A 27,324-nucleotide genomic window follows, 5' to 3' on the forward strand; every position below is an offset into this window, starting at 1 on the left:
AAAGAGAGATGCTTTTTTCTACATTTGCCAAAACGGTTTCTTTGAACATCGTGTTACTCTCCAAAGCTTCAATGTGTCTCGTTGGGATTTTATGTAATAAACACAAATTAGTGGCTAACTTAAAATACATAGATTTACTCGCGACAGGAGTGAGTAATTTACATGTCATGCTTGTTTGCTGCTGCCAGCTTCTGCTTGATTTCTTCTCAACCCCTCCACTCACTCCAGCACCCCCCTTTGGATCAGAGGAAGAACATCTGCTCATTTCCCTGACATGCTGAAGACCTGTTCAGGAACGTAGAGATGTTCTCATCGCTTCATGACATTGAGAACCATGGTTTTGGAGCAATATCAGACCCTAGAATCCAAACACAAACTTATACTACATTGGTTAGTAAAAGTATCTAAACATTTACACATGAGTTGTCTGACAAAAATAAAGGTGTAGAGATGTTTGATTAAGGTTAGGTTATTTACCTAAACCGACAGGCTGAGCAAAGAGAGCATGAACCAGAGAAGCAACCAAAAGGCTGATGGTAATGCTGGAGAAGCTCTGAAGACAACTATTAGTTAGGTACTCCACAAATCTGGCCTTGATGGAAGTGTGGCAAGAAGAAAGCCATGGTTGAAAGAAAATCCTAAGTAGTCTTATTTGCCACAACCCATGAAGGGCATACAGCTAGCATGTGGAAAAACATGCTTGGTCACATGAGGTCAAAATTGAATTTTCTAGGCTACATCCAAAATTCCACATGTGGAGAAAAAATAACACTAAACAATACTATGAGAACATCAGCCCCTTGGTGAAACTTGGTGGTGGCAGTATCATGCTGAGGGGAATAGGGAAGCAGGTCAGAGCTGATGGAAAATGGATAGAGTTAAAAACAGAACAATCCTGAAAGAAAACTTGTTAGAGGATACAAAATACTTGAGACTGGGGCAGAGGTTCACCTTCTAGCAGGAAAACATCACTAAACATGAAGCCAGAAATATAATTAAATGGTTTAAGTTAAATATTTTGATGTGTTAATACAGGCTAGTCAAAGTTCAAACCTAAATCTAAACGATAATCGGTTGCAAGATTGAAAAAGTGCTGGTTGGATAAATTGGATAAATGGACGAAGCTTTCAGTCTCTTGATAATCAAAGCTGGGAGACACAAACTCCAAAAGGCTTAGAGTTGTAAATTCAGGAAAGTGTGGTTCTTCAATGGATTGACTCAGGAGACAGCATAGAAATGCATTTTATTTTATTTGTAAAACCAATGTATTAGTTTCATTCCTCTGTACTACTGTGGACTATATGTTGGTCCATTGCACAAAATCCCAATAAAATATGTTAAGGTTGTAACACAACTACATAAGAACAAGTTCAAGGAGCATGAATACCTTCGCAGTGCATTGCATCAATCCTTCCATGTATTTGTAAAAAATACAACATTATAATCTCATTTTCTTTTCTTTAAGAAAAAGAAAATGGCTCTGACAACTTAGTCTATTGCTTTTGATTTAGAAAACCTTGATGTTTAATTCAGCTTTTGGTTTCAGTTGACTACAGTTTCAGTCATTTTTTTATTATTCCTCTTTGAAGTAATTACTAAAACACTTTTGTTTTTCTTCCTTGTCTCTTAATGATACAATCCATCAATCTATTATTGACAATCTCAGATTTGGCCATTGTGTATTGCTGAATATGTAAAAACACAAGAGACCACCTTGCATTTGTAGTCAGAGTTCATGTATCAAAGGCAAACAGAGAGCCAAACAGCTTTCTATCATAACAAAGGCAAACATACAAAAAGCCCTGAGCATTTCAGCACTATTAAGACACCCACTCCCTCTACATCCTCCAGCTCTGGCTCATGTGCTGTCTCCATCCAACTCCCCCTTTGTCAGTCTAACTCCCAGCTCCTACCTCTTGTTACCACTCCCCCAGATGCACTTCCTCCTTTTCTCTGCCTCTCCTTTTTTCCTCTATTCAGCTGTCATCCTGTCTTCGTTCCATATAGTCTTGCTCTTGCACTGTCTCTTCTACTCCTACACAAGCACTTAGCACCACCACATCCACCCCCACACATACAGTTTCTTCCTCCTTTTTTTTTTTAAACCAACCTCTTACTCGTGTGTGTCTACATCCCTCCCTCCCACTCTTTTAACTCTGTCTCTCTTGCACTTCTCTCAGTTGGTCTGAGCTGGAAGCGATGCCACCCACACGTTCCCTCTTCAGCACTCAGCCTGACATCAGATTTACATTCACAATGAACAAGAACAGTGTCTCTCATGTTGCATTTCATATGGCGATACATAGTGTTTGAATGCAGGAGCAGCTTGCTGCCATATGAGAACAAATGTGCCTGTTTTGTCTTTGACATGCAAGCTTTTGTTGCCTCTCTCTAAAGGCTGATAATCCTCTTCAGGCCTAGTTTCTAGCATTAAATTGATATTTTACGGATGTTTATACTGTTGGGATTGAAGAAAAGATAAAATCTGACTTATTTTACAAGAGGAATTCTCTCATACCTGACAACAAAATTAGAAAAACTATATATATATATATATATATTATATATATATATATATATATATATATATATATATATATATATTATATATATATATATATATATATATATATATATATAGGGGTTGGACAATGAAACTGAAACACCTGGTTTTAGACCACAATAATTTATTAGTATGGTGTAGGGCCTCCTTTTGCAGCCAATACAGCGTCAGTTTGTCTTGGGAATGACATATACAAGTCCTGCACAGTGGTCAGAGGAATTTTAAGCCATTCTTCTTGCAGGATAGTGGCCAGGTCACTACGTGATACTGGTGGAGGAAAACGTTTCCTGACTCGCTCCTCCAAAACACCCCAAAGTGTTTCAATAATATTTAGATCTGGTGACTGTGCAGGCCATGGGAGATGTTCAACTTCACTTTCATGTTCATCAAACCAATCTTTCACCAGTCTTGCTGTGTGTATTGGTGCATTGTCATCCTGATACACGGCACCGCCTTCAGGATACAATGTTTGAACCATTGGATGCACATGGTCCTCAAGAATGGTTCAGTAGTCCTTGCCCATCTAGCACAAGTATTGGGCCAAGGGAATGCCATGATATGGCAGCCCAAACCGTCACTGATCCAACCCCATGCTTCACTCTGGGCATGCAACAGTATGGGTGGGACGCTTCTTTGGGGCTTCTCCATACCGTAACTCTCCCGGATGTGGGGAAAACAGTAAAGGTGGACTCATCAGAGAACAATACATGTTTCACATTGTCCACAGCCCAAGATTTGCGCTCCTTGCACCATTGAAACTGACGTTTGGCATTGGCATGAGTGACCAAAGGTTTGGCTATAGCAGCCCGGCCGTGTATATTGACCCTGTGGAGCTCCAGACGGACAGTTCTGGTGGAAACAGGAGAGTTGAGGTGCACATTTAATTCTGCCGTGATTTGGGCAGCCGTGGTTTTATGTTTTTTGGATACAATCCGGGTTAGCACCCGAACATCCCTTTCAGACAGCTTCCTCTTGCGTCCACAGTTAATCCTGTTGGATGTGGTTCGTCCTTCTTGGTGGTATGCTGACGTTACCCTGGATACCGTGGCTCTTGATACATCACAAAGACTTGCTGTCTTGGTCACAGATGCGCCAGCAAGACGTGCACCAACAATTTGTCCTCTTTTGAACTCTGGTATGTCATCCATAATGTTGTGTGCATTTCAATATTTTGAGCAAAACTGTGCTCTTACCCTGCTAATTGAACCTTCACACTCTGCTCTTACTGGTGCAATGTGCAATCAATGAAGACTGGCTACCAGGCTGGTCCAATTTAGCCATGAAACCTCCCACACTAAAATGACAGGTGTTTCAGTTTCATTGTCCAACCCCTGTATATATATAATTAAAACTAAAAATATGTAATAATAATAATAATAATATTTAGTGAATGCAGATATTTATCTGCAGCATCTTATATAGTCAGTAGTGTTAGGACTTGAGCAATAGGGGACCCCAGAATGCAGACTAGCAGGCAGCATGACGGTACGTGAAGAAAGGATTTAATTAACAAAAAACGCACTCAAAACAGGAGGCAGGAACCAAAACAATAAACGTGCAGGCAAGACAGGCTTGGCGTGAACAAACAGACACAGGTGACATGATCTGAAAACAAGACTAGAGCATGATTTGAAAAACAAGACATGAGCAAAATCTGAAAAATGTTTCCGCAAGGAATAAACAGAACGGTGGTGTATATATGGAGTGTGAACCAGGTGAAGCAAGGAGACAGATTAACTAGGTGCAGGTGAACCGAATAAACTTAATTGACAGGAGAGAACAAACATGACTGAGCAAAACAGGAATTCAAGAATACAAACTAATAGAAGCATAACTAGGAAAACATGAAACGAAAGCATAACCAGATCCAAAAACAAAAACTTGACAAAACATGATCAAAAACATGACCAGAAAAATAAACAGAAACATGATTCAAAACTTCAACTGTGAAATAAGACAAACAAAACCCCAAAACACCCACAAATCATAACAAGTAGAGCAAGTTAAAGAAACATCTAGCTTATAATTTGGAGGAAAGCTAAGGAAAATGAAATATTAATTAACATGTAATGTTGTATATATCCTGCATGGTGGTGCAGTTGGTAGCACTGTTGCCTTGCAGAAAGAAGGTCCTGGGTTTGATTCCCAGCCTGGGGTCTTTCTGCATGGAGTTTGCATGTTCTCCTTGTGCATGCGTGGGTTCTCACCGGGTACTCCGGCTTCCTCCCACAGTCCAAAGACATGCCTGTTAGGTTAATTGGTCACTCTAAATTGACCTTAGGTGTATGAGTGTGTGCATGGTTGTTTGTGTGTTGCCCTGCGATGGACTGGCGATCTGTCCAGGGTGTACCCTGCCTCTTGCCCATAGACTGCTGGAGATAGGTACCAGCTCCCCCACGACCCACTATGAAATAAGTGGTAGAAAATGACTGATTGTTGTGTATATATAGACAGATAGATATATATTTTAGAGCTTAAATATAGCAACACCAAACTGAAGTTGACCATTTTCCACACTCATAGGATTTGAGAGAAAATCATAAGTACTACACCAGTGACAGAAACACCAAGTAGGATTTGGCACAATTATTATGTTTTGAAAAAAAAATATGGGCATAAGCAGTTTGACAAAAAATGAGAATATTTCACAAGATCAAAATCTAGTGCGTGTGAGATCATAATACACTTGTAAGTTGAATATTCTGTTGAAATTGATAAAATGAACACTTTTAAGACTCATACTCAGACTATAGCTGAGCAATAAGGCTGAAGAGGGGTGGTGGAAATTTAGACTTTCTTTGGTTTCAGTTTCATTTGTATTTATCTAAACAATCTCCAATTTATTGTTATCATTCCAGTTTGCTTCAGCCAGAGAGTGGAATGAGTTCCAAATAACCCCAAAACTGGATTTTATTTCTAAAGAATGATACAATCCAGAATATCAAAAGATTGCATTCACTTTCATCACCATAGAATGAGAGAAAAATAAGCTAAAGGAACTTCTGTGACAAAATCAACAAATGTACAGAAAATTATTGACTTTAAGATAACTTAAAGTTATATCACTTTTGCTGAACAAAATATGAAGCTAGTTTTGTTCAAAATTTTTTTCTTCCCATCCTGTTAACGGAAATTACAAAGTAGATGTGGCAACCTTGATGAGAGCGAGTCATATTCTATAAAATCTAAATGAAATGAACTTCATGTGTTTTATGATAATCTCATTTAAAACTAAGTCAAGACTGTTGTAATATGAGGCATGTAAGCGAGAGCAGAACAGATCAGATTAGTCTGAAAACATATTAAAGTTTCACATCTTTTTCTGTACTTTGTTTCTTTAAATACCAGCCGATTATAATTGGGATCTCTCTTTTTAACAAACCACAATAAAGGGACATTAGTGGATTCTTTTGTATCTTTTGGTAACTTGTTTTCATAGACGTTTTTTCGCAGAAAAATGCCAGTTTTCAGTTAGTTTTAGTTATTTATTAGTATTTTTATAAGAGAAAATTTTGCTCCTTCACCCTCTGCATCTTTAATGGCACTGGTCGTAAGAAGCTGGATTACATCTTTGTACATTACAGATGTTACCGATATGAAAGGTCTGCAGTGTGTTTTCAGGATGACTAAGTTCTTGGTTCTCTCTCTCAATGTAGGAGACCATTTTTTAAGGACAGCTCGAGGATGAATGATGTCTTTATTATGAAAGATACCTCCCATCCTTTCCAGGGACTGTTTAATCTCCTGCCATCTGCTGGAAAATATAGCTTCAAGAAAAAAAACAGCTTCACTCTTGAATGCTCTCAGTTGGCCACCAGATATTGTCCTGATTCTCTGTGGAAAGGAAAAATACATTTGAAATTTTACTTTTTGAAATTTTCCACATTTTTCTTTAAATTAAGATGTTTGTGAGTAAGCGAAAGGAGTTTGACGCGACCCCAGAACTTTGTAACATTTGTTGAGCAGTGGAATCTGTGGCATTATGGACTATGGTTGGTGATTTTAATACAGAACCTAGAACTTATGAGCAGCCTTCAGGATGTCAAATTAAGCCTGTCTAATTTACAAGGTAAATTAGAGAGAAACGGGGTTATTCTCAGTGCAATCAGTCTTGCCCAGAGAAAAGTTGATTCAGAGAAAATTGGCTTTAAAAACTGAAGAAATAGCTGACCCAGGGGCACTAATCATTAATTTTATTAGCACCCTAGCCTGCTTCACCTCATGTTCTTCAGTGGACAGAAGTTTCTTTCTGACTGCTGCCATCCTTTGTGTTGCCTCTTCAATAATGTGCAGAGTCTGATTTTCAGCAGCTGCGAAAACGTCAAGCTCAGCTGTCGGCATCCTTTGCAACACATTTCTCAGGTTTTTCTATCAAGGAGAGTTAACAGTTAATATTGTTATATCACATTTTCACAGAGTAGGGCTTGGATTTAAAAATAATTCTTTAATCCTGTTTAAATCAGTCTAGAGAAATTACTGTAAAGGTAAAATTATTTAATTATTTTTTTAAATAATGTTTTAATTTTTATATTATTTAATATTTATATTAACAACCATAGTCATTTGATTATTGGCATGGCCACAGGTAATAAACATTATATTCTTACATTCTTACCTACTTTATTTTAATTAAAGTAGTTACTCAAACTTTAAAATAATTGTTACTCAGAAGCTAAAGCTGATATTGCACAAGCCTTAGGTCACTATGGCTTGTTTGGTAGGTTTGCCCATCTTCCATGTAATGGAACATCGCAGCAAATTCCTCCCAGGGTCAAACTGTGCAATGCTCTCATAACAATAACCATGGCGTCAGCAGCAAACTTGCCTCATCTAAACCTCATACAGAAGCTAAGGAGTATTGTCAAGAGAATGATGACAGACACTAGAGACAACGTAGGGCGGTCACACCACTGCAATGAAGCAGTTATTCAAGCAAAAGGAGCCACAACCAAGTATTTGGAGCACAAACTATGCAGTAAACGGGCATATCTTTTAGAGTGTCCATATTTCTGTATTGAAAATAATTTTTTACTGGTTTTGACTTGACTTAAAAAAAAAACTTATTTTTATTTTGAAGATCATTTTTATTGAAATGCACCAGCACATGTTGGAATGGATGCATATCCTTTCTAATCAGGAACTTTATGTGTAGACATTTTACTTTGCAAAATTAAGATCAGAATACAATATTGTATTCAAAACACATGTGCAGAACAATTTACAACAGTACTGTTATTTAATTTCCAACAACAAATATCGGTATCATTTGAACATAATGTCCAGTTGAAATGAATTGAATAATTCAGCTACTTTAGTGTCTTTGTCTCTGGAGGGCAAAGTTTATTTTTTTAGTCTGTTGCCATCAGCTTAGAAACCTAAAGCATGCAGTATAATGACAACAGTTGTGTGTGATTGTTTTTTATTCATCATGACCTAAATTCCTGAACTTGGCCTTCTGTTAAAAATCTGTGAAATGTTTCAGCATAGTAATAAAAAATAACAGGCAACTTAAACGATGTTCCGGTGCACGGGTGATTTATTGAGCAGCTAAATCAAAGAGACAGGCACGTCTATTCCACATGACCCCAGTCAGACAGAATCACAACCCTTCAATGACATGATAATGCCTCGGCCTGGCTGCATTTATCATTCAAACTTTTACATCATCCCTATAAGCACTACTTATGTAAGAGAATTTAAAAAAAGATCCAACCAGCAAATAAAAACAGTTCTCCTCATTTATCCTCGCCTTCTGTTCCAGAACTGTTGCTGCTAATCATTACACTTTAGCGTATTCTGACTGTTATTATTTATTGATTTCTATTTAACTGGTAACCTTCTATTAGACCTCACTGCTCTGCTGAATGTGCATTCATTTATGTATGTTTTGCTGTGGCCATTTTAGTTTCTAAAAACCCGCTAATGTTTCAAGCTTTTCTGTGTGTTGGGCATACTGTGTGTCTGAAAATAAAATGTAAGGTGCTTCAGGAAAAAAGCGTTTCCATGGCAATGAAACACAGAGCCGGAGTAAGGATCAAAAAGAGAGTGAGTGAAAAATAGATTCCAGTGAGCCTATTCAGACTTTTTCTCTTTTGTCAGTGTCTTTTTAAAAATATTGCATAATGGCTTTAATTAATTGAGACAGCCATTTATGTGTGAATTTATTTATTGGAGAAGACAAAGCCTAGGGTGCATGCTTTGGTTTTAATTTTGTCTCAGGCTAGCAACCTCTGCTGACCTCATCCATCCCAAATTTATCAGCAGGGTTTGCAAAAAGACTACAGATCAGATGATTTTTTTACTGAGCCTGAATGAGTTTTTGCATAAGCTGCTGCCTACTGTTCTCCTCTCTCTGCATGTAGAACAGGGTACTTAGTCTGTGTTATATTCATAAAAGGCATTTTTCTGTCTTCAATAGGAATTGTATTCTTTAATTTAAAATTAGAAATCTATTGCCAGCACCTACTCATACAGAATGTGCAAAGCTTGTTAATGTTTTAGAAGACATTTTGCTCTGCCTTTAACTGCAAAATAATAACACAAAACATGGACATTAATAACAGTGTGAGGGTGAAAACTAAATGCCAAGAAGGGTGATTTTAATTTATAATGCATTTGACTGGTTCTTCATGAGTTGCAAAAAGGACTAGAAAATACCCAGCAAACAATCTCAAAGGCCCTAATTCAGTCAGTCGGTCATTTTCTACCGCTTATTCCATAGTGGGTCACGGGGAAGCTGGTGCCTATCTCCAGCAGTCTATGGGCGAGAGGCAGGGTACACCCTGCACTAGTCGTCAGTCCATCGCAGGGCAACACACAAACAGGCCCTAATTCAAAGTTTGCATATGTTTGTACAAGCAAAACAGGTGCAAACTATTGATTACACATCTGTTTAATCCACAAAGTTGTCATAAAAATAAATATCCAACTGAAACTGAACAAGTAGGCAAAAAACATATGTTTTCCATTGATGTAGTTTCCCACCTTAATCAGGTATTTAAAGGAAACAAACAATGTTTTTGTGTATTTGTGAAACTTATAGCCGGTCCAAAAAGTATTGCATTTTCACAGACCAGTATTGTTTGTGGCACAAAGTTAGCACAAAACATAGTACAACACTTTATCATTATTGTTACAGATTCATTTTAAAAAGTGGAATGATTCCCCCCCCCCATCTCATGCCAAATGAGCTCCTAAGACTGCACGCTGCATTTAGTTACAATCAGGATCATGCATATACTATAGATGTATCTGATTTTAGATGTGCAACAGTACACAAAAATCATAGTTCGGCACATACTTTGGTTTTTTTAAAGTCACAGTTTGATATGTTTTCAGATAGTTTGAATCAAAAGAAAAAGTGGCCACGATAGAGACTGGCCAATGAATGGATGGATGGAACGGACGGACGGACGGACGGACGGATGGATGGATGGATGGATGGATGGATGGATGGATAGATGGATGGATAGATGGATGGATGGATGGATGGATGGGAGTGCCCGGCCACCCTACGGAGGAAGCTCATTTCAGCCGCTTGTATCCGGGATCTCTTTCTTTCAGTCATGACCCAAAGTTCATGGCCATAGGTGAGGGTCGGAACATAGACTGCATCCCACCGATCAATCTGTTGATCTCCAGCTCCATTCTTACCTCACTCGTGAACAAGACCCCAAGATACTTGAACTCCTCCACTTGAGACAGGAACTCCCCTCCAACCTGAGGAGGACAAGCCACCCTTTTCCAGTCGAAAATAATTATCCATTTAATCAATTATTCAAAATATTCGGGAGTCAAAAGTGAATCCATCAATCTGAGCTGAATATGGAGAGGGGAGTGAAGGCTTTGTCTGTTGTAATGAGGATGTTCCCCCAGTGATGGTAAGCTTATTTATTACATTTTAGTCCTCTTCTACAGCCATGCTATAATGGTTTAAAGGATAATATCTCGGGCAATGACACAAGTTTAGCCTCAGAAATAGGATGATGAGTTCCATTATCTGGGATGACCTCAAAGTATCACCACTGCTCCTCTTCAGTGAATGGAGAAAGTAATAATAATAATAATACTAATAATAAATTTTATTTATAATGCACTTTTCATTCCAAAGAATCTCAGAGTGCTACCATTAAAACACAAGAACACAATAACACTAGAGTGCAAAAGTATTTAGCAGTTAAAAGCTTTCCTAAACAGGAAAGTCTTAAGTCCAACTTTTAAAGACTCTAGACGTCTCTCAGCACTGGAGGGAGGCTATTCCAGAGCCAGGGTGCAGCTGAGCACAAGGCTCTGTCCCCCATGGTTCTGAGCCTGGTAGAGGGGACCTGGCGGAGCCGGCCGCTGGACGACCTGAGGGTGCGGGTGGAGGTTTGGAGTGGAAGGAGCTCCTGTTGATAAGATGGACCGTGGCTGCTAATACATTTATGGGTGAGCAAAGGAATTTTATTGGATCCGAAATGGGACTGGGAACCAGTGGAAGGAGTGTAGGATGGCTGTGATATGCTCGTACTTGCGTACTTACATGAGGACTTTTGCGGCACTGTTCTGAATATACTGCAAATTTTGAATGTTTTTGGATGAGATCCCCGTAAAAAGTCCATTGCAGTAATCCAGTCTGGAGGAAACAAAAGCATGGATACGTTTTTCTGCAACAGAGCAGGAAAGAAGTGGTCGGATCTTGGAGATGTTGTAAAGGTGGTGGAAGGAGGTCTTTGATACATTCTTTATGTGGTCGTAGGTTTGGCCTCTGATTGAGATGATTCATCGTCATCCCCCTTGGAGCTAGTTACCTGCCTGCAAGTTCTTCTACAAACAGGCCCTAGACCAGAACTTTGAGTTTGTGGTGCAGAAATGTTCTTGGGTGTTGCTGGTAAATATGTTGCATTGAAGACACTTGCTGTTGTATAATCTCAACTTACTTTCTTTGCATTAAATGTGCCTTTACAGACATGATCGTCCATGTCCCAGCAGTCATACATCTTCAAACCATCAAAGACCCTTTGCTTATTTTAGCTTTCGTTACCTTTAAAGGAAAGGTAGGTTTAGGATATGATTGGTATATGACATTTATGTTTGCCATCATTGTGTGTTTGTAAATATGCTACAAAAAGAGAAATGCTAATTTGACATATTATGTCTCTCAGCTGTTTGTAAGGGGAAACACAACAGTTAAATACATTTAATCCTGGTTTTTACTTTGTGTAGATGGAAACAAGGAACAATGACAACTAGAGGAACAAAAAACAAACAAAAAATTTGAGCGGCAATAAAACCCTTCACTGGAGGATGTAATAAGACACATGCTCTCAGATGTTCTTTTATAATTACCCTAAGGCTTTGGAGAGCACACTGCTTGGGCTCTATGTTTCTTAGGGCTTTTAGTTGATAGCAGTTATGATGAGTTGATGGTGATGGCATAAGCTTTACCAGTATTCATTAACACTTCTACCAGACTTGCAGACATTGTGATTAATATGACAGGAGAGTGAGGGCAGCTACAAAAAGTCTGTGGAAATTAAAATGAATCTTTCCAAGGTCCCATTCATGGTCTTTAAATTAAACTGGGTTTCTGAGGTATTGACCTTTTTAAAATGCCCTCTAAACGTTCTGCCATAGCATTTTAATCTTGGGTCATGTGGTTAGAACAGCAGGTTTGTGTTCCGGAGTGGACACAAGGGGCCAGGTTCCCACATATTGCCACTCTGGGTCCCAGAGCAAGACCCTTAGCCCCAGAATGCTCCCCAGGCACCGCACAATGGCAGCCCACTGCTCCCTATAAGGGATGGGTTAAATGCAGAGGACAAATTTTGTTGTAATGTACATGTGCAATGACCAATAAAGATTATTATTTATTTATTAGGCCCGAGCAGGAAAACTGCATTAGGCCCGAGCAGGAAAACTGCATTAGGCCCGAGCAGGAAAACTGCAACGGCCTATTGTAATCGCTCGAATTCTTATTATTATTCCGGGGACTTTTGGCGGGGCAACATGGGGACTTTGCCATGCCCCAAAACTCACCAAACTTCACCCAAAATTGTCCCCCGCGTAAAATATTTGTTCCTTAATGTCGTCGTCAGTGGGCGTGCCCAAACCACGTAGCCACGCCCCCAAACGTGAGATAGGCCAAACCGTAGTCATAGAGATCTGAAATTTGGCACAATGCTAGACCTCCTCAAACCAACAAAAAAAGTATCTTGGGGGTATGCCCTAAAATGCACAGGAAGTCGGCCATTTTGGGTCAAAGGCCGATTTTTGGCCGTTTTTCACTTTTACTCAACTCGAACTTTAACAAACTCCTCCTAGGGATTTTGAGCTATCGGCTTCATATTTGGCCAATATGCTGATAAGGCATGGGGAATTAAAAGTTATCAAAATCCTGAGTTTTCCTTCAAGGAAAGTCACAGACAAATTAAACCTTCTGGGATTGATCTGCCTGTAGGCCTGAACAATATTCACTGGTCAGATGCTGACATCTTCGAAGCCCCGCCCCCCGAAAACAGGAAGTGTCCCATTTTCCTTTAGAGAATCAATGTTTGATGTTCTTCACCTAATCAATGTGAATCTGTCCCAAGTAACAGATAACATTATGGTGTTACACAGTCACCAGTACTGACTGCTTTAGCTGGAGGATGTTGCTATGATGGCGTAGCGAATTATGATGTCACGCCATGGCCATACGTTTGGCTGTAAATTACACATGGATGGTCTGATTCACTCCAAAATAAATATGGCTGATCTTTGTCAGTGCCCAAACACCTCTATTGGATTACATTGGAATTTGGATCAACAGCGCCCCCTAGGGCATTTCAAGAGCTATATCTCCCTCATACATCATCGGATCCACTTGAAATGTAGTATACATGATCATGAGTTAATGATGGACGTGTTGATACAGTCAACTAATGACATCATTATAGCCCTGCCCGCAAACAAACAAGTGAGTGCAGCTTCCATCTGGAAGGTCCCATTTACTCCAAATTTTGAATGCTTTTTGCCAGACTGAAACTCTGCATGACCGAAGATCATATGACATGTTCCAGACAAAATGTGGTTTTTCCACATTGAACTTTTCAACACTTAGCCATGTTCCCATGTTGTTTTCAGTGAGAAGAAGCGTTTGCCTTCAACCTCCTCCAGACAAGCAATACCATAACATATACCTGTTCAGTGTTTTTCTAATTGCACTGCCATTTGATTTAACATTGAACAAGATACATAATTGGTAGGTACTTTGCAATTTCCAGTTTCCAATATTGCATGGTCTAACTTGTGATAAATTTGCTGGGACTTGCACTCCTACAAACACTTTACCTGCCTTAGCTGTCTTGTTTTCCTATTGTGAATAATTTTTTTCCACGTGAAATTAGGGACTTGAAGTAGTTTGAGAATAGCTTTACAACCCTTTCCAGATTTATGATTGGCAAAAGTTGCTGCTGTAGTATAACTGCTGATGTATTTTCATTTGATTTTCAGTTAACAAATGCCTGTAAGCTCCAGACTAAAACTTCTGAACGTATTGAGGGGCTCACCCCAACTCATGATCAGTTTATCCCTGCCTCAGATGAACAGTGCCTGGCTCACCGACCCTGTTTCCTTTACATTTTAAATGTGCTAAAAACGTTACCGCCTGAGAAGAAATCTTAAATCGTGTCCTAGAAAACAGCAGTTGTAATTGCTGTAGGGAATCTTTAAACCGTTTTTGTTTTAGGCAAAGGTGGTCCTTGACACCACCCTGGGAGGATACAACCAGCAAGTTCTCCTAGACGGAGACCCTGAAAAGACCGTGAGCTTGTGTTGCAGACATATTTGGGGATATTGCTGGTAAAGATGTTGCCTTGAAGGCAAAACTTATTGTCGTGTAATCCCATCATACTTTTTTGCTTTCATGCTCCAGTGAGGATGGAGATGTTTTAGAAATAGGGGAAGAAGGTATTAAAATGAAACAGGGCTGTAGAAACACCAACAGCTTATTATATTAGGATCAGTTTCAGTGCAGTTTTCTTTCATTTTAAAACAACTCCACAACCAATATCTCTTTGTTTTGTTGACTGTCATATACATTTTTAAACTTACTTTGCAATTGTTATTAATATCCATTCATTAACTAATATAAACTTCTTGGACTCCCAGTGCTAGTTTGCAGTGAGCAGAATGACAGAAATCATAATATCATGCACTATGAACATATTTTGATAAGATACTGAAGTGAGCTGGAGTTTACTCACACAATATTTTATGTTTTAAAATGACCTTCTCTTTCTCTTGTATTTTAGTTGTCACTGTCCTTAAATCTAGTCTGTGAACTTGCAACCAATGTAGAATTTCTTAAATGAGCTTCAAACATAGCCAACTATGATTTAAAAATAAAACTTGAAAACAAGCAGCAAAGGCTAAATCTGTGTTTGCTCAAATAGTTACTTCTGTTTTCAAATTAAAACAGTAGCAATGTTTTAATTTTGCAATAGCCGATGTATGTTTGGTTCTATTAATAAAAATATCAACAGTTTACGGATTTGCTATGAATTTTTGCAGCTTAAATATAAGTCATTTTAAAGTGGCCAAAATCAGTCTTGGACTCAGTCCCACTCTGCCAAGCTCTTAGATTTACTTTTTGCTGACATGTTCTCACAGACATTTCCCACATTCCCCAAAATGCAACAAATGGCAATGCAGTCTAACCCCAGTAAGATGCTGATTGTTCTTAATTACCTCACAGAACCCTAAGTAAAAAAATCCAAACTATCCTCTTTATGCAACTACCAGAGTTTTTCTTTTGGCCACATTGAAAATGGTACAAATGCTTTTGAGTGTCTAACTAGTAAGAATTATTGCAAAATGTCCTTGAAAAGCCCTTCCATTTTTCTTTGAATTATATTTTATTTATCCCTTAATTAAAACTAGTACAAATTACAAAAGTGGGCATATATTTTATTCTAACATCTAGCAATATGTTGACAGCAGAAGGTTTCCCCCTGCACATTGCACTTCTGAAGGCCATTTCTTGGATTCTGCATTTCCACAGAGAGAGGAGGGCAAAATAAAGTTCTTATTGGGAAATGTTACAGATTTTTAATGGGCAAACTAAAGATTGGTGATCATATGTAAAGACCCACTTTATTGATATACTATATGTATTTTACAGAATCTTCCTTAACTTGCTAGTCATCCACCATACAGGTGGTAATTTTCTGTTACACACTGAACTTGGATAAAGAGGCTTTGGCACATTTACTGCAAACTCTATCATGGTAGATTTTTTTCCCCTCTCTGTTTGCGTGGGTTGCAGAAAATGTTAGAACTGCAGACAGAGAGAGACCAGCAGGCTCTCAGTGAAAAGATTGCCATTTGGACAGGTAAATGAAAGGCAGAGAAGGGAGAGGGTCGAGAGGATAAATGAGGAATACAGATAAAGGTAAGCATGGGGAAAATGGAGGGCTGTTTAGTCTAAACTTATCTGAGCGGGAGGGAACGAGAGGAGGGGAAGAAAACAAGAAGAGGGCAGAAGAAATTGTTTGAGAAGAGAGTCGGAGGAGGAGAGAGAGACGAAGAGCTGAGGAGAGATAGAGGGGATAAATGTACTGTTAGAATTAGGAACAAGCCTAATGTAACCAACTTATGTGAGGTTAATCTTTGGGATAAAAAGGAAAGGCAAAAACCTGCAGATGTGGAAAGATGAAGTGAGCTTTGATACATTCCTGCTGTATTCATGAGACTGAAATAATTATTCAAGCAGGGCTCTTAGCATGTCACACTGTTTTTATTACACAAGACAGTGGTTTCTTCATATCTGGGGGAATGTGCTGCGACACTCTGGTTGTGCATAGCTGCTCATATGCAAGATGCTCTGGCAGGCTGGGGATTTGTTTGAATTATTTCAAACAGCTGTTGGACAAATTTACAAGAAAATTTGCAAAAGATATTTGTGCTTCTAAATGATGAACATTAACGTTTTCAGTTATCCAGTGGAAACTAGCAGATGGACTTCCAGTCAGTGAATCATAATGACAGAATTTTCCTTTATTGCTCACATTTGACCACATTTGCAAAGCTAATGACATTCCTAGCAGTCTATGCTTTATTTTGTGATCCTTTTATAATATGATGACTTTAGCACATTATTAAAAATGGTGATCAGATGTTCTAAAGACTATTATTGGTTTTGCCATTTCATTTTCTGTTTCCATGTAGATAATGCCTGATATTCCTGTTAATAATGTCAAAATGTACACTGCAGGGTTGTGTTTTAAAAATGGAAAATATAACTATCAAGGCGAATCAAGACAAAGTAAAGAGAGGTGTGCCTACGTGGGTTCTTGGGCAAAATTGCACTGAATGCACTTTGAGACATCAGAATACTGTAAACTTAACTCAGATTTTTAAATTCTTTAATTTGATTGAATCATAGAAACCAATTGACATTATAATGATATTTGAAATAATCAATATAATGGAAACGTAGGATGCTACAGAGTGGTGCAGTTGCTAGCATTGTTCCCTTTCAGCAAGAGGATCCTGGGTTTGAATACTGGCCATGTTCTTCTTGTGCATGCTTGTGTCCTCTCCAGGTCCTCCAGCTTCGTCCCACAGTCCAAAAACATGCTTGTTAGGTTAATTGGTCTCTCCGAATTGCCCTTAGGGTGCATGGTAATGGGTGTCTGCATGCATGGTTGTTTGCCCTGTTTTTCTCTGCTGTCTTGCAATACACTGGTGACCTGTACAGGTGGTAACCCACCTCCTGCCCAATGACCACTGTACATAGACACCAACCCCCCTGACTCTGCAAGGATTAAGTGGGTATAGAAAATGGACGGAAAGGTCAGACGTTCAACTGTCTTCCTTCTATGTTTTAAACAAAAATCTATGAGTAGTTTTACACTAGTGATAAACATCTATTTCACAGATACTTTCCAGAACTTTGCTTAACACCTCTGCACTTCAAATTCTGAATTCTGAATATTTTTTGTTTGTTTGTAGTTATCTGTCATGTTTTATGTTAATGTTCTGTCGTTATGAAGCATGTTGTGACTTTTATCTGGGAAATGTATATGCATGAAATTTAATTACTTATTTACCTCTTTACTTACTTGACGCTGCATCTGCTTGTTGTTTCTCTCTCTCATTCTCCAAACTAAGAATGCTACTACTCCAAACAACCCTACCTGAAAAAGGAACTATCCCCTTAAGCTGGATTTAATAAATCTCTATTTTTCAGTTAAATGTGGGGCTTGTCATGTAACCATCCATACAACTCCAGGTAGAGATGGTCTAAAATTGTGCACCTTGTTTTTGAATGATATACTGAACCTAGCATCATATTAGCAAAAAACCAAACCAGTTGCACTGCTAAACTAGGACACTGCATTATTACTATAATTTTTTGCATCAGTTTTCAATTACAGTTGCAATGAAGAAATGAATCTGGCACCAGAATTTGTACTGCTACTAAGTATAACCCCACTTTTTATGGGAATTAAGGACAGACTAATGGAGACCAACAAGCAGTCAATATGTGTTAAATTGCATTTTTAAACTTCCTGAATTCACTTTAATTTCAGACTGTTTTATGTAGGATAAAAACAAAATAATGAGCTTGAACATTAAAACAAAGCTGTGTTACCACTGGAATAATAAACTCGTGGCTGAAATCCATTCACTGTTTTTTTTTTATTTTACCGCACATCATGTAGTGAATGTTTGCCACAGCTCCACATACAGCTACTTTCACAGTTTTGAGCCTAATGTATTTCCACTTTGTTTATAAACACTACGTTGTTGAAATGTATACATCCTACTTAAAAAAGTGCTTGCATCTACAATTTATAACACTTATAAATACTGATCTGAGTATAAAATTAATGGTTGACATAGTAAAGAACATTTATAGACTGGTGTTTAAAACATCATTTATAAATAACCTGATGATATTAAGGCATTGGTTTGCTGGGATAGTGAGACAAATACTATTAATTGTGTATATAAACTGTCTTACTGAAAGACAGGTTTTAAGTGATGATGTGGTAGTGGCTCTTTGTGTTGTAAAAAAAACAACCTGGTTTTTAAATGTTGTTACAGTAACATGTCTTTGATGAAAAAAAAATAAGATGGAATAGTTAAAGAGCTTAAAAATAAATCTATACATTACAATCCAGTAAAGCTACAACAACATAATATCACGGTTCGTGTAGTGGAGGACCCTGGAATGCAGACGAGCAGGCAGCACGATGGTAAGTGAAATTATTTAATTAACAAAACTTACTACAGAAGGTGATGGCAAAAACAGACATGGGCAGGAGTCCAGACAAAGACCAAAAACAACCCAAAGAGGGCAGGCGAAGGGGGTATCGGCAGGAGGACCAGAGACAAAAACCAAAACACAAAGTTCAGGCGGGCGACCGGGACGTCGCCCTGTGCAGGCACAAAGGTCAGGAGGTCATCCCGCCCAGGCACACAGTTCAGGCGGGTGCCAGAACCTGCAACACAGAATCCTGGGCGGTTGGCGGCGGAGGCGTGGAGGGCGACAGAGGCATAGAGACCGTGGAGGCTGGTGGCAAAGACGTGGAGGCCGACAGAGGCGTAAAGACCGTGGCAGGAGGCCGACAGAAACGTAGAGACCATGACGGCCGGTGGCGAAGACAAGGAGGCCAGCAGGGACGTAGAGACCTTGGCAGCCAGCGGCGAAGGCGAAGACAAGGAGGCCAGCAGGGATGTAGAGACATTGGCGGCTGGCGACAACGGCGAAGTCGAAGACAAGGATGCCAGCAGGGACGTAGAGACCTTGGCAGCCAGCGACGGCGGCAAAGGCGAAGACAAGGAGGCCTGCAGGGATGTAGAGACCTTGGCGGCCAGCGACGAAGGAACTGACGGTCTGGAGGTCGGCCGAGCAGAGTAGAGGACCCTCCAGAAACAGAATCCAGCGGCGCTTCCTCCTCGAACCCCTCGTCTCTGGATTCAGAGGCCAGGATGAGGACTTATTTCTCCTCGGACCCCTGGAAGGCCTTCAGCCCAGCAGCAGGAGCTAAGGTGTCGCCCAGACCCTCAGTGGCATGGGCAGGAGCTAAGGGGTCACCGAGACCTTCAGTGGCGTGGGCAGGAGCTGAGGCATCAGCCAGACCCTCAGTGGCTTGAGCAGGGGCTGAGGCGTCGGCCAGTCCCTCGGTAGTGAGAGCAGGAGCTGAGGCGTCACCGAGACCCTCAGTGGCTTTAGCAGGGGCTGAGGCGTCGCCGGGACCCTCAGTGGTAGGAGCAGGGGCTTGGGCATCGCCGGGACCCTCAGTGGCTTTAACAGGGGCTGAGGCGTCGCCAGGACCCTCAGTGGTAGGAGCAGGGGCTTGGGCATCGCCGGGACCCTCAGTGGCTTGAGTAGGGGCTGAGGCGTCGCCGGGACCCCCGATGACTTGAGCCGAGGCGTCCCTCTTACGACGTCCTCTGCTCCATGTGGAGGAGGTTGAGGCAGACTTGGGCTGTACAATGGTGGTGTTCTGGAGACCTGGCATGGGCTGGACTGCAGCAGTAGCGCTCTGAAGACCTACAGAGCCCTGGAGATCTGGTGTGGGCTGCTCCGCAGCAGCAGAGCCCTGGAGACCTGGCGTGGGCTGGACTGCAGCAGCTCCCTGGACACCTGGCGTGGGCTGCTCAGTAGCAGCTCCCTGGAGACCTGGTTTGGGCTGCTCAGCAGCAGCTCTCTGGAGATCTGGCGTGGGCTGCTCGGCAGCAGCGCTCTGAAGACCTGACGTGGGCTTAGCTGCAGCAGCTCTCTGGAGACTTGGAGGGGATGGAGGTGGTCGGCAATAAAGCTGCCTTATTGCTGTCCGGTAATCCTCCTCCATCTGCCTGATTTTCTCCATCAGCTCAGGAGAGGAATACACGAGACTGGTCCTCCTGAAGTTCTTAATCTGGTGAGCATAAAACCTTAAACACTCCTCCAGCTCATCAGGCGTCGCCACAGAATCTTGGGCTGGAGAATGTGAAGATGGCATGGGCAAAGCTGCAGCGAGAAACCACCGCTCCAGATGACACAGCAGCAGCCATGAGAGACTCCTCCTCGCCAGCTGAAAAGCAAGAAGGCGCTCTGCACCGATGTTTCTTGCGGCGGGAGGAGGACGTGGGCTTCTCTCCCAGATCAGGGTGTGCAACCAGGGGAGCAGGCGGAGATCGGCACTGAACCGCCTCACGCTCCATCTGCTCCAGCAGCAGTGGAGAGGGCAGAACCTCCAGATTGGCCAGCAGATGTCTCATCACCTCCTCCATCGGCTGCTGAACCCAGCGATCCCTGGCGCTCTCCTGCCTTCCGTCCGCAAGCTCCAAGTTAGGCGGAAACATTCCAAAAAACCTAACTTGACAAAACATGAACAAGAAGACAAAAACTAAAGCGTGACCAGGAATATAACAGAAGCATGATTTAAAACCTATCAAGAATAATAATAATAAGAAGAACCCAAAAACACCCACAAATTGTGACACATAAGTTGTCTTTTATGAGAAAAATAAAATGAAAGGTTTACAAGTTAAAACATACTTCTTGTGTAAAAACTTACCTGGGCAAACCCTCCTCCTCTGCCCTATTTAAATATTTATGCTTAAATTTAGGTGGTTTTGTAGGCCTCAATTTGTTTTTTAAAGAATCTATTCTCAAAACAATCTAGTTCAGTTTGACAAGTTTAAGGATTTTAGATTTTGAACTAAAGAGAGAGTCTTTTAGCTTCAAGTCAATAAAAAGCTGCAAATCAGACTCTAACTTCAGTAACCTTAGTTAGCTTTGGAGTATAGCCATAGTTTCCTATGGTGTTTATTGGCTAGATGCCATTGGCTAGACATGGAAAAAATCACCAGAAATCGTAATGTAACTGACTGATAACTATTTTCTTTTATGAGAACTCGCCACCCTCTGATAGACCATTTTCTGTGAGAAAATGGTCACAGGAAGCTGAAGAAGCTCTGCAAGGTTGCTTTGAGGCTACAGACTGGGACGCACTGTGCCAGGAGAGGACATCAATGCCATGACTGAGTGTGTAACTGACTATATAAACTTCTGTGTGGATAACATCATCCCCACCAGAACCGTGAGATGCTTCCCCAATAACAAACCTTGGATCACCAGTGACCTGAAGGACCTGCTTAACAAGAAAAAAAGAGCCTTCAGAGAGGGAGACAGAGAATTATTGAGGAGTTTACAGAAGCAACTTAAGAGATGTGTGGACAGGGATGAAGAAGATCACAGGCTTCAAGCAGAAGGATGATCAGACTGATGGAGGTCTGGACAGAGCCAATGACCTGAACACATTCTTCAATAGGTTCAGTTCAGAAACAAGCTCAGCATCCTCCTCTCCTGCTCACAGCCAAACAGACATCCCACCCACCCTGACTTTGTTTTACCCCAACTGCTATTCATAAAAGTCTTGCCTTTAGGAAAATTATATTAAGCACTGACTTTTTTTTTTTACCTTTTCTGTATTTTGTCGACTGATGATAGAAGCAGGTGTAGTGGTAAAGATGCTGACCAGACCAGAAAATAATTAAATGTACTTATTAAAAATTCACTAAGATTTTGGATGGAAGTCATTGATCGGCTGTGGTGTTTTGTGTTGCTCTCCAACCACAAATTGACACATTATCTACCAGCTGGAGGACAATGCAATGCATTATGTTCTGACTACCTGAGCGAAGTCAATAAGTGCTCTGTTTGTTTGATGATCCTCTTTATTCACGCATCTGTCATTTCCTCTTCACAAGGCACAGAATGTTAACGTTTGTCTTATCAGACATTCAGACAGAAATCTCACTCTGAAAGTTCAATATCTACTCTGTCAGTGTGAGACAGATGTAGGTGTATGTAAGTTTGTGCTTCACCTTGAAGTTTTACCTTTTATGGTTTTATTTCTGTCTGCTTCACCTTTGCACTCTGTTTAACACTCATTTTCAGGCAGACATGCTCTCCTGTAGCTGTTTATTTTCACACCGCCTCTGTTTTTTCTTCCCCCTTCCTCTGGCTTTGCAGTGCATATTTTACACCCTGTCTTCATTTTACCTCAGATGTGGTCTTAGCTGTGAATCTCTGCTCTTTATTGCAGATCATCGTGCCCGGAGGAAGAGCATAGCCACTGGGAAGCAACCCAGCATGGAGGTCCCTCCCACTGCCCCCCTTCAACCTTTCCGACAATCCGTGAGTAACCCTCCCTGTCCCCAGCCTCAGTCACTGCCCCCATCCCTCTCGTTGTCCCTCCTACCTCCTCCCACCCTCGGCCCACCTCAAACTTGTGGCAGATGGGCCAGCGGCACCCCACCTCACCCTTTTCCTATCTCTCTGGCTGTGTCCCCCTCCAACGTCTTTTGCCCGCCGGTGCGGCCGCAGAAAAAGAGCTCTAAGAAAGGGTCTGCCACACCCCCGTTGCCCCGCTCACTGCCTCTCTCCCCCTCCCTGTCCTTCACCCTGCCTCACTCACCTGCTGCCTCCTCCTCCCCTCCCTTCTTGTACTGGGGAGGAGACTGGAGGGCTGCCGGTTCGAGTCCAGTGGCGGGAGGAGCGTTTATTGAACCACTGCCCCCTGTTGAGGTATGTGACAAAGAGATCCAGGCTGTGTTAACATTGTCCACAGGTACTGCAACCTTTTTTATTGCCGAGGCAAATAGCTCTTTTTAAGTGATTATACGAAAAGGAACATAGGTATTGTATATGTCAATGGTTTTCTCAGCAAAGATTTTTCCAGTCAGGTTGTTTATATGAAATTCACATTAGATGTTGGTAGAAACCCAAGTAATCCACTCCAAAGAAATCAAAACAAATTAGCCCATGAATTAAACTGGTATAATGAAGCAGAAGGGCACAGGGAAGTATTTAATATGCCTTCTGATGTATTAAATATGTGTAAAGCATCTGGTCACATGCATTGCTCAAGTGTGGTTTTGAACCATTGCTCCAAAATCCACCATCTTCTATGCACTCTGACCTTCGGTTCTTCCAGTTTATTTTCAGTTGGATTTGAGTCAAAGGATTTTTTCGGTTTTATTTTGTTTCTTTTAAATTAGTTGAGATTTTGCCTGACTGTGTGTTTGGGATCATTGGGTTAAGCCTTTGAGGCCTTAGTGTTTGTGCAAGGAAGTTTTAATCTGTCCCTGGGGTTCTGGAAGGGGCGGAGCCAGAGGCGGACTTGCTAGTAAGGACTTGGAACCCGTTAATAAGTGTTTGTTCTCCTAGTTGTTTTTTGAAGATGATAAGAGTTAAAAATGTATGTAGTCAATTAGTTTCTGTCCCTTTACGGTCTAAAATGACTCAAAACAGAGGCTTATTTCTCTTAGTCACTCTTCAAAATGGGAAAGGACAACATGCGATTCAAGTCAGGGAGATTTGTGTTGAGGCTGGATGAGGACACAAGTTTATCTTCCCACTTCACACAGCAAGAAGAATAGTATGGGTGTAAAATAATTAAAGGTTCAACATTGGAGAAACCCAGGAAAAGGTTGCATTTTGGGGTCACCAAGTTTCCATAAGAACAAATAACCAACCAATTGTTTGAAAGTGATGCTAGGAAAAAATCTTTTCTCTCCAACAGTCATGAACATAACAGTTAGGGATATTTTCAAATTTTTTCTTAGCTTTTAACTGGAATCGTGTGCTTTTGTCAGATCAGACAAAGATAGAGGTTCCAGTTACAAAAGCACCTTATGCCCTCTGTTAAGTATGGGGAAGGATCTGTGATACTTTGGGCCTTTTTCTGTTCTGAAGGCCCTGGAAACCATGAACTATTTGAAATACCAGGACACCAGATTTTTAATCCAATTCTGGTGAACTCCCCCAAAAAAACATGGAAAGGGTTGTCACTATGATTTTCAGCCAGATAGCAATCCAAAAGAATATGCCCAGATCAACCAGAATTGTTTCAACCGTACAGAAAATCATCTTTCTTCCCTGGGTGTCTTCCCCAGACCAAAATCCTGTACAAATCTTTGCTGTTTAAATTCCACCACAAGCATAGAGGACAGTCGCGCGTGACTTCATCCAGGAAAGTGTTGCGAGAATTCAGTTAACACATTCTGATGTGTTGATTGTTGTGATTATGAATCTGAGAATATTATTTAATATTTAATATTAATATTTTATCAAATAATATTTCGGTCTGTTAAGGGTTGTCCTCTGAATACCAGCCCAGTAAGGCGATGGTATTAGGACAAAATGGAAAGGTGTGAGACGAGCTCTGACATTATTGAACAGCATAAACTCTGCACATATATGGAATGAATTCAGACAATTTCTTAAAATACAAGAATTTATTAACAAAAATAAGTCAACTCAAAGTCAAACATATTTCAATCAACAAACCCTTTACTATGCTAAAACAATCAAACTAAACTACCAAGCAGAATTAAAGAACAAAAACTAATGGGCTATGTACAATATAAACAAGTTGATTAAAGATGATTGGAAATCATGACCAAAAGAGTGATGCAACATTACCATGCAATGTTTATGTTTGAGGACCAAGGATTATCTTGAAGAATCTGGAAATGAAGTTAAGTTAGTCTTGGAACTAACTTAGGCAATAATCAGCAAACGTTTAGACAACCATTCACAATGCAAGATCAGATAAAATATTATTTTAATGAAATAATATTTTAAAGAATGATCTGCTGAATAAAACCAACCTTCTGGATGCCTAATTCTCAACGGTGTCTAATTAGCTGCCTTCATTTATTAAAATAATATTTGAAGAAATATTATTAAGGGGATATTTTGGAAACGAGCCAAATCTTTCTGGAGAAATGGGCTTAATGGTATATACTTAGTTATCAAATCTAGTAAATGATGTTCAGGGACTATTATTCACTAACTTCAAAACTAACAACCTTTCTGTTAAATACTCTTTAGTAGCAAGCACATGTTCGTACCGGTTAGCAGTTAAGCTAACAAAGAAGTGGATAGATTAGCACCAGAAACAAACACATACCTTTAAAATACATCGGTTAATATAAGGGTTAAAATGCATAAGTGCGGACGCCGCGCTATGAGCAATCTTCTGTGTTTCAAATCACCCTTCATGTAAAGTTTGACTTAACTTAAAAACACACAAACACAGAGCACAAATAGGGCACGTGTGCTGCAGATAGCCTGCTAGCACTAAGATAGCCGAGTTTCACAAAAACAAACCAAACTTCATAAATGAAAACGTTCAGATTATTTAATCCTAACTGTTAATCTGCCCAAACCTAACCTCTGACCATGGTGAGGAAATGTTGTCCAAGGGGCGATGGAGTTTGAAGAAGGTATCCACAGTGAACAAAGGGCTAGCTTCCCGCTAACCTCCTCAGCTTCTCACGATCAGACGGTGCGTTCGTTCTGTGAACAAAAGGGTTTGCTCTGGAGCTGCAGCTGGGCGGGTCGTCCTGTCCACTCTGCTGTCTCTGCTGTCTTCTTTCCAGGCTGGGAGACCGCGTCTTTGCAGGGGCTTCTCTTGAATACCGTTTGCGTCTGCGGGGGCTCGGAGAGACAGTCAAGCAATGCTTGTACCTTAATTACCCCCGTTCATGAATGAAAATACCGGATACACAGACAGTATTTGATCGATTATCGTATGACATCCGTGGATCCAGTTGAATAGTTTATGTCTATTTGCCAGCAATAGACTATCCGGTCCCTCTGGAAGGCCGTGTGGAAGAGGGCGGATGTAGCAACAACTGTGCTTTTATTTGGGTAGTGGCATCACAGGAAGTCCGCAGTTATCCCGTTTCCTGGCTGTGCCGGAAGAAGGTTAATGCACTTTATTTTGAAAGTTTCAGAAAAGTCTGTACCGGAGTTTAATGTTGAAATCCATGGATGTGGGTCAAAACATGATTGGGGGGGGAATCAACCCAGGAATCCTTTTTGGTCATCACCTTGTTCTATGTACAGCTATGGAAAAAGAAAGTTCACCCCTTTGATGCGCTAGGGTTGGACTTGGAAGTGACCAGGTTTAAAAAAGTATTTAAATTTGATCCAAATTTCAAACTGTAGTTATTTATCAAACAAAAAAGAAGACAAGTTGAAAAAGCTGTGTATGGAAAGTACATCCATGCTTCTCCCAGTTGATTAAGGAAGGAAAGTAACAGCCAGATTCTGCTGAAAATGTACTAAATTCATTGATCATCATCTGTTTGACCACTACTATAAAATCAAGAGTTTTGTCAGTTTGCTGTTCTGTGGCTTTCAGTTTTACATTAACACAATGCCAAGCTGGAAAGACATCAGCAATAGTTGCAGAGGAGCACTTGTTGCTACCCATCAACATGTGAAGGGTTGTAGACTGGTGGACGTCAGGTAGTTTGGAGATGGCCTTATAACCTTTCACACGTTGTTGCTACCCATCAACGTTTGAAAGGTTATAAGGCCATCTCCAAACTACCGGACGTCCACCAGTCTACAAAGCAAAATATTTTTCAGTGGAAAAGATCTAAGACAGCTGTCAATGTTCCCAGGAGTTGTCATTCCAGAAAATGTACTTCAAGATCAAAGCGAGCAATGCTCAGAGAAATGAAATTTAAAAAAAAACTCTACAGGCCTCAATTCAAGACAGGACAATTAGAAAACGTTCTAAAAGACAGAGCAAATATGGCCTCTTTGGAAGAGTTTTTTCGAGAGGAAAACCTCTGTGGCATTAGCATCAAGAGCTACTCCATCTGAATGAACCACAAGAACAGTTTTTCACACACAGCTTTTCCACTTTAGCTTAATCTTTCTTTAATACATAATGACAGCGGGGACTCACATTTGAGTAGGCATTAACAGTTTTAGAACC

General features: G+C 40.6%; 1 protein-coding gene across 10 annotated transcripts in view; it reads left to right on the forward strand.

Moving 5' to 3' along the window:
• syngap1b (synaptic Ras GTPase activating protein 1b) overlaps nucleotides 1-27,324 on the forward strand; it is a 257,294-nt gene that overhangs the window by 164,565 nt on the left and 65,405 nt on the right. For 8 of the 10 annotated variants that reach the window (XM_047362192.1, XM_047362193.1, XM_047362194.1 and 5 more), the window contains one exon: nucleotides 22,630-22,721. In XM_047362192.1, coding sequence (XP_047218148.1) covers nucleotides 22,630-22,721 — 92 coding nt within the window. Of the gene's footprint in view, nucleotides 1-15,914; nucleotides 15,975-22,629; nucleotides 22,775-22,831; nucleotides 23,112-27,324 lie in introns of those variants that run through there. The other 2 variants (XM_047362203.1, XM_047362199.1) reach the window with 2 other exon arrangements.

The sequence above is a fragment of the Girardinichthys multiradiatus genome, chromosome 3 (assembly GCF_021462225.1).
Source record: "Girardinichthys multiradiatus isolate DD_20200921_A chromosome 3, DD_fGirMul_XY1, whole genome shotgun sequence".
In the NCBI taxonomy this organism is placed as follows: domain Eukaryota; kingdom Metazoa; phylum Chordata; class Actinopteri; order Cyprinodontiformes; family Goodeidae; genus Girardinichthys; species Girardinichthys multiradiatus.